Source organism: Mixophyes fleayi, chromosome 2 (genome assembly GCF_038048845.1).
Source record: "Mixophyes fleayi isolate aMixFle1 chromosome 2, aMixFle1.hap1, whole genome shotgun sequence".
NCBI lineage: Eukaryota > Metazoa > Chordata > Amphibia > Anura > Limnodynastidae > Mixophyes > Mixophyes fleayi.
In genome coordinates, this window is record NC_134403.1 from 133,882,632 (window position 1) to 133,895,371 (window position 12,740).

General features: G+C 38.1%; 1 protein-coding gene across 1 annotated transcript; it reads left to right on the forward strand.

The window, feature by feature from the left end:
• Window positions 1–652: 652 nt before the first annotated feature.
• Window positions 653–8,608, forward strand: LOC142139847 (uncharacterized). Its single transcript, XM_075197711.1, has 4 exons — window positions 653–979; window positions 1,688–1,771; window positions 2,249–2,650; window positions 8,496–8,608. The coding sequence occupies exons 1-4, from the start codon at window positions 817–819 to the stop codon at window positions 8,606–8,608; spliced, it is 762 nt and encodes a 253-aa protein (XP_075053812.1). The 5' UTR covers window positions 653–816.
• The last annotated feature ends 4,132 nt before the right edge of the window (window positions 8,609–12,740 follow it).

Genomic DNA, 12,740 nt, shown 5'->3' on the forward strand with positions numbered 1-12,740 from the left:
CAAAGCCGCCGGCGGCTTTGAATAGAACATGGCGCTTTTGCTTTAAATGACGGCGCTTTTGTGTAAAGGCGTTTTTTTTGAAAATTACACCTGTCTCCTGGCCTGTTACTATTGGCTATTTTCAAACTCAGGAGATTTGACATCACAAGCCCTATATAAACCACTGGCCTGACACTTTTTTCTCTGATAGGGTTTTGAGGAGTTTTGAGAGAGGAGTTAGTTGGTTTGTGCTTTGTGAGAGTTGGTGAGAGTTGGAGTTTGGTGGATTGGTGGAGCGATATCTGATTGAAGTGTGAGTAGTCCTGTGGTATTTTTCTGTTTTGTACATTTATTTTCTCTTTTATTTTCTGTCTTGTATTTTTTGTATTGTACTTGTGTGTGCCTGTGTGGAGAGTGTGTCTGTATTTAGTGTAGTTTGTCCTTTGTGTTTGTAAGTCTTTCTGTGTTTTCTGTGTTTGGCATTTATTTGTCATTATGTCCAGAGATAGGAGGGGAGAACAGGCTGAGGAGAGGGAGATGGAGGTTGAGGGGTCAGAGGAGGGAGAGGGAGAGGTTGAGGAGACAGGTCAGGGCCGGAAGACCAAGACAGGGAGGAATGTGCGCTTCTCACATGATGAGAATTGTGTGTTGGTGCACAATATTGTTCCCTGTTATGAGGTCATACTAGGCAACCTGGCAGCCCGGACTCCTCTAAGGCGGCGTCACCAATTGTGGGGGCGTGTCTGTGATGCCGTGAACGCAGTGGGCCCACTAAAGAGGACAGTGGCGCACTGCCGCAAGCGGTTTTCGGATATAAAAAGGAGGCTGAAAGAGAAGATGGCCCAGGAAAAGAGGGCAACCAGGCGCACGGGTGGTGGCCCCCCTCTTCGTATTGAGTACACAACGTACGAGGAGGAGCTGCGACAGATAATGCCGGCAGAGATTGTCGAGGGGATAAACGTCCAAGACACGGATTCGCCCTCTTTTGGACAAGTAGTTGGTGAGTTATTTGCATATTTTACTCTAACAGTATTTATATATTTTTTCTCTTTTTAAAACTGCTTTTCTCTTTTTAAAACTGCTTTTCTCTTTGCAAAACTGCTTTTCTCTTTTTAAAACTGCTTTTCTCTTTGCAAAACTGCTTTTCTCTTTTTAAAACTGCTTTTCTCTTTTTAAAACTGATTTTCTCTTTGCAAAACTGCTTTTCTCTTTTTAAAACTGCTTTTCTCTTTGCAAAACTGCTTTTCTCTTTTTAAAACTGCTTTTCTCTTTTTAAAACTGCTTTTCTCTTTGCAAAACTGCTTTTCTCTTTGCAAAACTGCTTTTCTCTTTTTAAAACTGCTTTTCTCTTTGCAAAACTGCTTTTCTCTTTGCAAAACTGCTTTTCTCTTTTTAAAACTGCTTTTCTCTTTTTAAAACTGCTTTTCTCTTTGCAAAACTGCTTTTCTCTTTGCAAAACTGCTTTTCTCTTTTTAAAACTGCTATTCTCTTTGCAAAACTGCTTTACTCTTTGCAAACGTTATTTCTTAATTTTTTTATTTTTTTTTTGTTTTTCAAAGTGTATTTTTGCCTCTAATAGTTTGTAAAGGTTTTTTTTTCTCATAGAAAAAAAAATAAATAAATTGCAAACACATTTGTGCAATAAACAGTATATTTGGAAATTGTTTTTTTCTGGAAATACATTGTATGCTTTTTCTAATACATCCAGAATCGCCAGGACCGCAGTTCAGTCCCAGTGCCAGACCTACACCTCCACCTTCAGCGAGAGATTCGGGCACAGACGAGCAAGCAGGTGCGTGATTTCTGTTTAGGAGAGAAATAATGGAGTTACTTGATTTTCTGTGCAAATGTTGCTGTCAATGTTGTTTTTTTTTCCTTTTTATTGTTTGCAATGAGAAGTTAGGGCTACATTTTACTAAACTGATATGTTGTCTATAGAAACCCATCAGAAGATACCTTTACTTTATTTATTGCATTCAACAAAATGACAGCTAAAATCTGATTGGTTGCTATAGGCAACATCTCCACTTTTTATAGCATGCAGTTTAGTCAAAATAACCCAGCATGTACTACACAGTCCAAATGATAATGGGTATTAAAAGGATAATAAGTGCATCCGTAAGCAGGTAGCATAGGACTAGAAATCAGGAATGCAAACATTGTGAAAGAATCTGTAGTTGCTAAAGAATATTCTTTCCTATCCAGTGTTCAGAATGCAATATACAAACATATTATATACTATATACTTACCGTCATTTTTCATACACAGGGCCCTCTTCATACCAGCCACCTCAGGCGGAGTCCCTGGAAATGTCCCCTGAGCCAGAGGATCTAACAACCATCACCCTGGTAACAGTGGATGCCCCTGTGTCTGGCCTCCAGGAAGTTTCACCTGGCCCTGCTGAACCATCACACCACCAACCTGCACCTGAAACTATGGACCCAGCCAGAGAAATGGCGCTGTCTATTGGCGCATTCCAGCAGCAACAGACATTGTTCATGGACAGGCAAACTGGCCACATGGCACAAATTGCGGCCCAGTTGAGGCGAATACACCGCTCCACTAGCCAAATCCCTGCTGCAATAAACCGGCTGGCAAACGCTTTGGAGCAGACGAATGTGCAGCTGGCCCCAATGTCTGGGTCTGTGGACGCCATGCATTCCTCCGTTCGTGAGGGGAATGCCAATGTTATCCGGCTGGCAGGCCAACTCCAGCAGGAACTGATTGCCCGCTTGCCGGCCCCTTTTTCATCGGCCTCCACCAGTACTGCTAGTACGCCGGGCAGATCCACACATAGCACTCCTCCAAGGAGAGGTGCTCGCACCAGGGGTGGGCGAGGGAGGGTAGAGAGTGGGGCTAAGCACAGTGATATGCCAGCGAAAAGACGGCGCTAGGGCAAAAAATGTATTCTTGGGGAATGTGTTGTGTAAGCGTTATACTTTTTCTTTTATTATGTTGTAATGCAATAAATGCTGTTATATTTCATTCATATCATTCTTTCTTTTCTTCCCATTAAACAAGAGTATACTGTTTTCTTTAAAACGATGCACTAATTTCACGTACACATTGACCTCTAACTGTCACTTTACAGGAATTTTAACAATTACAACATTCACAGTACACACTATCCTCTGTTTAAAGGGTCCAATTTTATTAAAAATATTCCATTAATAAAACCATTGCACTGACATAAAATCAAAAACCAATATATGTTTTTTATTGTATGCACTTACATTTAAAGTAGTTTGTAATGAGACGGTCTCAAATCTGCCTCCCCCTGTGTGCTCTGCACATCACCAAATGGGACACGGGCCCCTACTTGTTCACTGTGTACTGCAATAATCGGTGGGGTAAATTGATGTAAAGCTAGATTATGTATCAGACAGCAAGCCAGGATAATATCAGACACCTTAACAGGTACATACATAAGCACCCCACCAAATATATCTAGGAACCTGGTTTACATGAGTACAAACATTGGTACTACCACCACATCAGGCAAAGATTCCAGATTCATACGCACTTTAAATGCATGTGGAGTGGCCGGTAAACCTTTACATCAGTAAATAGGATTCAATAATACAGGATGGGAAAAAAAAAAACAAAACCTCAAATTACATGCCAGTTTGCCCATTTCCCATATACAATCCTAAAGGAGGAAACTTTGCACAAAATGGCTCTTTCTCTTATGTTAGAAATGGCTAAATAGTTCAAACAGCACACTGTTTGAACAATCTCGCTGCTCACAAGCAGCGCTTTCATTTTGGTCTATTGAATGGCGGTTTTCCGGCGGCTTTATAAACCCCCTAATAGTAAATCCGGCTGTTTGTATGTAGAACATTGTTGAAACCGTCATGGCGCTTTATACAGAGGCGGGTTTGGAAACATCATTTTTGGCCGTTTGAAAGGCGGGTTTAGCCTTAGTAAATCCGGCGATGGCTAAACCGCCGCCAAACCCGCCAAAAGTCGGCGGGTTTACAAACACGCCTGATAGTAAATCTAGCCCAGGGTGCCTAGCTGCCATAATCAGCCAGGTGGCTGTAATAATAATGCCCAAATCAGCCATCGAAGCCTGAGTTATACAGCCCTACGCGTGCGTGTCCAGCTGTTTTACAGCTGGTCGGGCGCGGCGGCAGGAAGCACCAAGCTTCCCGGTTGTTGACTAAGCAACCGGGACGAGGAAGGCGGAAGTGACGTCCCAGTTGTCATGGTGACGGCCGAGACGCCCGCAGCAAAGAGAGGCCAGTAGTGGAGCCGCAGCTTGTGGCAGGGGGTGGAGAGAACCGGGAAAAGTTAGTAGGGGGAGAAAGAAGTAGGGAAAGGCAGAGGGGATGAGAGGGGGGAATATTTGAAAAAATGTGTAGAACTCTCATCTCCTTTGTGGAAAAAACCCCCCCAAAGAAACAGAGAGGACCTTAGGTATCAAAGTACTCTGTTTCCAAATATTTGCACGGAAGGATATTTTATCTAGTGGGGTAGGAGTATAACTAAAACTCTAATATAATAAAGGAAAACCGATGACGATAAATCACTTTATATGATGCAATTCACTAATATTAAATTAATTCTTATACCAATATTCCTGTAGTATTATTCACACTGTGATGAAGTTTTTCTATTACTAGTATAATAAATTCTAATAGTGTCATATGGTGATAACATTAATAATATCCTATGACTTTTTATGGTGAGTGTGATCATCATTAAAAATTGAAAATTAGGTATTGAAAATTTTGTTCTGTTATATATTTTTGTAATATATTTTTAATTAGTACCCCCATGGGTATGATATAATGAATTCCAAATTGTGGAATGTAACATGACCAAAAAAACAATAAGACATATTTATTCATTTTCATTTTGAAGTGCCATAACTGAACGGTGGTAGTGAATGTGTAGGTAGAAAGTGAGAGATATGTGAATGTGAAATGAATAAGTGAAATAAATATGGCCAATTAAGATGCGACATGATTATGCAACAGGAAGAAGATTGTTAATCTCCATAGGTTATTCTATCTCTATAGATTGATTTCATATCCCAATATCACTTATCTACTGAGGTAATGGATATTATTGGTTGAATAATCCACCATAGTATCCCATGACATTACTATTATTCATGTTGTTCTCCTCTCTTTCCAACAATATCATGCCAGATAAGAAATAAGAGAACACCTCCAAGGATTACTGGAAATCTCCAAATCATTCCAAGTAAGTCATTTTCCAATTCTCTCAAGTTTTCTCACATTCTCCTATTTGTTAAAAATTTAACCTAATTGCGTCTTGATTTAGTAAATGATTAATTAAATGATGTCACAGTATAAAGGAAAATTGTTATAGGAAATCTGCATAACTAGTATTCACATTCAAACCATGTGGTATCCGAAAATATAAAAGAAATATCCATTTACTCTCCTTTTGTAGGAGTTCTCTGGTGATGTCTCCTCCTCTTACACTCATCTTCACCTTCTCTATTCCAAAGCCCCTCAAAACTCTTGGGTTGTCTCCATGTTCCTGAGGGAAGTGCAGTGCCACTGAGGTAAATTGCTTGAATTCCTTTTTGTCTGACTCAGCATTTCCTTTTGTTCCAGCATGTTCTAATATTCGCTGTTTTAAATTTTTGCTGGTCATCCCTACATACATTTTATTGCATGGACATTTCAATGCATATACCACTCCTTTAGTATTGCAATTAATGAATTGATTAATTTTGTGTTTATGTCCATAATTATCTTCATAATTATCTTCAAAATCTACAACTTTTATCATGTATTGACATGCATTGCAAGTCCCACTTTTGTATGATCCTTTTATAGTTTCTGTTGTTTTTTTAAGGGTAAAGTGGCTTTTATCAAGTCTATCCCCTAGGTTTGGTGATCATCTTCAGTTGAGGTTTACCTTACCACACAAACTTTTGGCTAGTCCCTCATCATAGTATTGGCCAATGATGTTGTACAATGAATTGAATATCTCTCCATTATTGGCAAAAGTTGACTACAAACCTGATCTTATTCTCATTCATAGACTTCTTTTTAGGATATATCAGTTTGTCTCGATTTTTTAATTTGACCAACTTTGAGGCCTTTTGTATTGATTTTTTGCTATATCCTTGTTGTAGCAGCCTTATACTTAATTTCTCTGCTCTTATATGATAGATAGATCCGAAGAATTCTGTTTTAGTCTCAGAAATTCTCCTTTGGGGAAATTTTTGATAACAGGTGGGAAATGGGATCTGTTATTATGCAATATGCTGTTGGTAGCTGTTCTCTTCCTACACAGATCCGTTTCCACTTTACCCTCTGGTATTTTCCTTATAGTGATGTCCAAAAAACTCATACTTTCCTTGTCTATCTCATAAGTTAATCTGAAGTTGTTGCCATTGACATTCAAAATGGCGATAAAGTTCCTAAATGATTCCTGAACTCCTTTCCAGAAGATATCATCAGGATATCATCTATGTATTGCTTCCAGATGAGCAGCTCATCCGTGTAATTGGAAAAATTCTCACTGAAGAGTCGGGACACAAGCTGCTAACATTGCTGTGCCCTGCACCTGCAAATAGAACTTAACTTCAAAGACAAAGAAGTTCTTTTTCAATATGTAGTTCAGAAGTTCAAATAAAAAAGCTCCAAAAGCTTGATTCTTATCAGTTTGTAGTAAAAATTCCACAGCTTGTATCCGAACCGATGCCTTATGCTAGTATATAGCGATTCAACATTGCAAGTTATTAACCATGTATCGGGATCAAGTGTGATGCCATCCAAAAGTAATAATTTCAAAATGTCAGTTGTGTCTTTGTCATATGACGGTAGTGATATCACGTAGTACCTTCAGGTGTGTATCAACAAATATACTAGCTTGTTCTATCAAGCTTTGTTTCCTTGATAGGATTGGTCTCCCAGGTGGTATATGGTCATATTTGTTTATCTTAAACAACAGGTACATAGTAGGTACTTTTGGATGATCTACTTGCAAAAAATGAAATTCCGATTTAGTAATTACCCCACTATCAAAAGCATTGGAAATAAGTTTGTCATATAGAGAATTGAAATCAATCATAGGATTAGAGAAAAGCAATTGATAACAACTATTGTTATTTAGTTGTTTATACATTTCCCGTCTATAAATTGTTATTGTCTAGATGACAATGTTCCCCGCTTTGTCCGAAGGTTTAATAATTATGTCTTCCAAGTTCCTATTTCTCTCAAACCCAATCTTTTATCCTCTTGTTTGTTATATCTTCTCTTTATTGCTCTAAATTTCAATTTGCCCAAATCCTTTGATATCATGTCCTCAAATACTTTAATTTGAGGGCATGTCATCTCCTGGGAAAAAGAAGTATTTCTTTCTACAAATTGGTCTTGCTGTTCGAAAATCCTCAGTGTTTATGGTCAATTGTTTCTTTATAGTTGTTCCAAAATTTCTACAGATTGTGCATACTTGGTAACATTCTGCATTAGTATTTTGTGACGGAGATGATAGACTATCTTTTTCAAACAATTTCGACTTCCTCGTAAATAGATGCAAATATTCTTCCCAGATGAAGGAAAACTCGTATATCCATATATCAATCATAAGAAATTGAGATAATACATCACTCACACACATCCTAGACCGGCCCCACGGAAGGATCTGACAATAAGTTATATTTCACAATTTTCTTTATTTATAAATTAGTTTAATTTGGATGATGTTTTATTAATTATTTGAAGTTTAAGTGATATGGGCAGCCTTTGGGCCCTATAGGTCTGGCTTTAATGGCAATTGTAATTAAATGGTCTAAATTAAAGCTCTATTTATTAAACATCAAAAACATTATGCAATAAACTTATTAATTAACCTAATTTTCTATGGAGAAAAATTGTATTATTTAAGGATGGAGGAAAAATGTAATTAAAGTAAGTGGATGTAATTTTAAAGTAGCATGGACAAAAATATTCCAATAGGATTGTTTATGGTTTATATTGTTTGCTTTTCTTCTTTTTTTAAATACTGTTATTTGTATCTAGTTCTTTTTGTAAATGTAAAACAGGTTTTTTTAAAAGTCTTTTCATACCGGATTCTGCTGAAGACCCATTCAATGGTTCATACATAAGTAAAATGAGATAGGTAGTATTCGGTGTTTAAAAACCATGAATAGAATCAAAGTGGAAAATTAACTTCAACTTTCATAAATGGGTCACTTACCTCTCACATTCAGTGGCAATGCAACAAATTAAAAACTGATGCACAATTCACTACAAATGTGCTGGCCACTAATATGTGATAGTTTAGCTAAATATCTTATAAGACTAATGTATTTTTATGGAGTCATTTCTTCCTCATTTCTACAGTCTAATTGGTGGCTGCTTGAGCTCATATAGTCTGTTCTTTTTTGCTCTTTCACTTTTGACCCATTCTTCATCATTCATAATGAATTACTGCCTTTTGTAGCATGCACAGCATGGTGTACAAGTGATTAATTAAATATAAACTGTTTTAACTTTACACATTTTTCAGCTCTTTTTCTATCTAGTCTTTCATTGTAAAGCTGGGAACACTGTGCAGATTGAAACAATGAGCGGATTAAAAAACGGCACAGCCATTACTATAGAAATTGCAGAAAGCAATCCTCTGCACCCCACGTGAATGCATTAAGCTTTGGCTAATTTAACTCAAAATGCTTTGTTGTTTGTTACCCTCTGCTCTTTGTTGTCTTACACCAAGGGATTGCTTAGGTTAGCTATGAGTATAGAGCAAGATACACTTGTTTCCTAGTCAAAATAAATTAATTACAATGTTTACAGAGTATTTGCTTATTTTTTTGTAAGTATTTTTATTTATTATTTTAGTATTTATTATTTTGTAAGTATTTTTATAATATATAATAAAATACCACAATATTGTGCGATAGTATAGGATGAAAACACATCAAGAAATGTCAACAGCCAAACAATGATAGTTCACATACTATCTCACACTGAGGTTTTTTTTACTATTATTGCTTAAAGGTGCAAATGTTCACTAAATGATAGAAACCCATCAGTTACTAGCCTTTATGTGTTTAGTATAAGTTACTCAATGAAAGCAAATATCTGATTGGTTGTGCTGTAATTTAGATATTTGCCCTTTTGAGTAAAAAAATAAACTGTATCAGCCTTGACTTGTAATATTGTAATTGTACTATAGCAAAATACAGTAGAATGCCGCATGAGACAATTATGTCCTCAACAATAGAAAGTTTTATGGTCATCTCTGTTTAACGATCCTAAACAATACACACACAGATGTATGTATGTATGCATGTAAGTACGTACGTATGTATGTATGTATGTATGTATGTGTATCTATATACATATATATATATATATATATATATATATATATATATGAGAGAGATAGACTGTCCTTACATCCTAACATCAGTTTTGCTCTTCTTTAATGTTCCCTATATAGGTTTCAATTGACCACATTACTCTCGAGAGTAACGTGGTCTGCGCTCTATTACCATCAATACAGTAATTTTATCTCGGATTTCTGCTATTAGCCCCATGAGCAAAAATCAGCGTTGCACTATTACTATTACATAGTAATATTGCACATTACTATTAAGTCTACTGTGGCTTTCCTGAGCAGGGTGCCTGGTGCTCCCGTCCGCATGACCTGACTAATCAGTCAGCATTCACATCCACAATTAGGAAGCAACAACGTGTCTGTATACTTGGTAGCTGTAGAATCTGCAGTTTGAACAAACAGTAATTAGTCCAAAAACACCTGCGTCTTCCACAGAGGAAAGAACCTTAACTGAAGTTGTACTGCGGATGTACTTGAAGCCAACAGGCCTGTCTCCACTACTTGGGTTACTGTGGTATACAGGAGTCCTCCAATTTAGAAAATCTTTGATAGACTTGTGGTTTATGTAAGTAACCAGGCCCGGCACTCCCATTAGGCAAGGTTAGGCACTTGCCTAGAGCGCCGGGCTCTGGAGGGCGCCTGGAGGGCGCCACAGCACTGGAAATAATGTTAAAACTGTGCGGCGACCGCTGACCATACCTGTCACGGCCGCCGCACAGCATTCAGATGCATGGGGAGGGGGGGAAGAGGCTATTGCTCACCACCGCCGCCTCTCTGCTCCGTCTCCTCCCCTCCACTCACTAGTGTCAGTGAGTGGAGGGGAGGAGATGGAGCAGAGAGGCGGCGGTGGTGAGACAAGGTAAGGAGAGGAGGGAGGAGGGGGAGGAGGGAGGAGGGAGGAGGGCGCCGATTTTTGCAGGGGGGGGAGAGGGCGCCTATTTTGCCTAGGGCGCCATGGACCCTAGCACCGGCCCTGTAAGTAACGGTAGTAACGGTAATAGTAACGGTAATAGTGTGCAGGCCGCGTTACTCTGAAGAGTAACGTAGCCAATTAAATTTGCCCTATAGAGTAAACATACCATACAATACATATTCACATACCACTTGTAATATTATGCCACCACTCATAATACTACCACTATTATTATAATTATTACTATTATTATTATTACTACTAATAATAATTATTATTATTATTATATTGTTTACTTTTTATACCTTATTATATAAAAACAACTTTATCTAAAAGTTAAACATTAAAAACTGTGCAAGTTAATTTAGCTCAGGGTACAGAATTTATTTGGTGCAGAGAATTTGTGAGCATGGTAATTTGCTGTAAATTAAGGGGAATTACATAGGTACAATTGTAGCATAAATAATTGATCTAAACTGAATTTGCAGATATTACAGACTTTGATGCAATGCATACAAATCTATGTCCTTCTTATACAAATATTAAGTGGAAAACAGTTTTATGTGATTACTGTGAATAGTGATATCAAGGATAAGGACACCTCTAAAAAAGAGATTGGTTTTCAAAGAGCATCTAAGGATTTGAAGGCTGTGGGAAAGTCTGATTGAGCGTGGTAGGGAATTCCATAAGTGGGGAGCAGCACGGAAGAAGTTTTGAAGGCGGGAGTGAGAGGTGGTTATCAGAGACGGGACAAGGTGCAGGTTAGAGGTAATACTGCTGATAACCTGTTTGAAAACCTAAAGGGATGTCATTGCAACATGGCTTATCCTGCTTGGACTCTCCTGAGGATATGTGATTTCTGATAACGCCACCAATATTGTTAGAGCGTTACAGCGGGGGGAATTCCATCACATTCCGTTTTGCTCACACAATCAACCTGGTGGTACAGAATTTTTAAAAAATGACAATGACATGCAGGAGATGCTGTCTGTGTCCCAAAATATTTAGGGTCATTTTCAGAATTCTGCAACAGCATGTAGAAGAATGCAGCAGCTGCAAGAAGAATAGAATTTAGGTGGAATGTACTTTAGTCCAGCGCAGTGAAGAATACTTCCCGTGTTGTGAAAGGTGCTGAAACCACTCAAAGAAGTCACCTGTGAAGAGAGTGCAGACACTGTTAGCTTGAGTCAAATGATTCCCCTAATTAGAATTTTTTAAAACCAGCTAGAGAAGTTGAAGGAGGAAATGAAACAAAGCAATTCCGCTAATTATGTTGGAATTGTAGATTAAATACTTTATTCGCTTCACCAGGATCCAAGAGTTATAAACATCTTGAAATTGGATAATTACATTTTGGCAACTGTGCTTGATCCTAGGTTTAAGAGCTATGTCTTCTCTTTCTTTCTAACTGTCCTGATTTCAAGAGATACAATGAGCTCCTGATCAGCAAGCTCAAGCTCAAGTGGTACATGACACAATGTCGTCTCCTCCTTCAGTTTCTCTGAAAATTGTTGGTAGGAAAAAACTTAGCTTTCCCAAAACACCCAGTGGTGATGCAGATGAGTCTACACAACATTTTGACATTTGGTCTGGTCTAAAAGAATAGCCCAAAAATCGTAACAGCTCTTCCGTAAAATGAACTACAAATTCCATGAGAAAGGCCATTATCGGCAATTACATCAAAGTACACAGACTTCTGTGATGGTGGATTCCAGCAGAGATGAATTAGTATTGTTTGAGGATGATGTATACACTGATGAGGGTGAATTCTACACTGCAATCTGCAACCTACACTGAACAGTGTAGATTGCAGGTGCTCAGATCTAGTTGAGACAAAGGAGCTAGCTAATGCTGGTATGTTTGGTAATATATTGGGTAGAATGGCATGTTGCCAATTTTATGCTCTTCTATAATAAACTTTCACCTTTATTAGAGAGGTGTTTTTTTCTTTAAAAAGGTACTAGCTTTTTATTTACATTTTTGTTTCCCTGACTTAAAACCTCTATGCACTTAAAGGCTTTAGCACATGAGGTAGAGGGATTAGTATCATCATGACTGAGACTGGAGAGTGACAAGAACAATGTGACTGAAGACTGGAGAGTGACAAGGACACTGCCACCCCTCCTGTTTCTGTATGAGCTATGACACATTACAATGTAACTGCAGATTTTGAAGAACACTGCCAACCCTATTATTTATATTTCAGTAATGACAATTAGCAATGGAGCAATGGAGCTGTTCTGTTACTGTGTTAGCTAGATAACACAGTACAATGTGACTGCAGATTTAGACCAAGACTGCCAACCCTATTATTTCTATTTCAGCAATGACAATTAGCAATGGAGCAATGGAGCTGTTCTGTTACTGTGTTAGCTAGATAACACAGTACAATGTGACTGCAGATTTAGACCAAGACTGCCAACAGTATTATTTCTATTTCAGCAATGACAATTAGTAACGGAGCAATGGAGCTCTCCTGAATGTCACTGGAGACTTTGAAGAACACTGTTACCC

Bases quoted from the DNA above. Each gene is read 5' to 3' on its own strand.
- LOC142139847 (XM_075197711.1), top strand. From the start codon at position 817: ATGGCCCAGGAAAAGAGGGCAACCAGGCGCACGGGTGGTGGCCCCCCT. The intron at 1,772-2,248 runs GTGCGTGATTTC...TTTCATACACAG, and splicing joins GGGCACAGACGAGCAAGCAG to GGCCCTCTTCATACCAGCCA. The intron at 2,651-8,495 runs GTGAGGGGAATG...TTTTCTATCTAG, and splicing joins CGCCATGCATTCCTCCGTTC to TCTTTCATTGTAAAGCTGGG.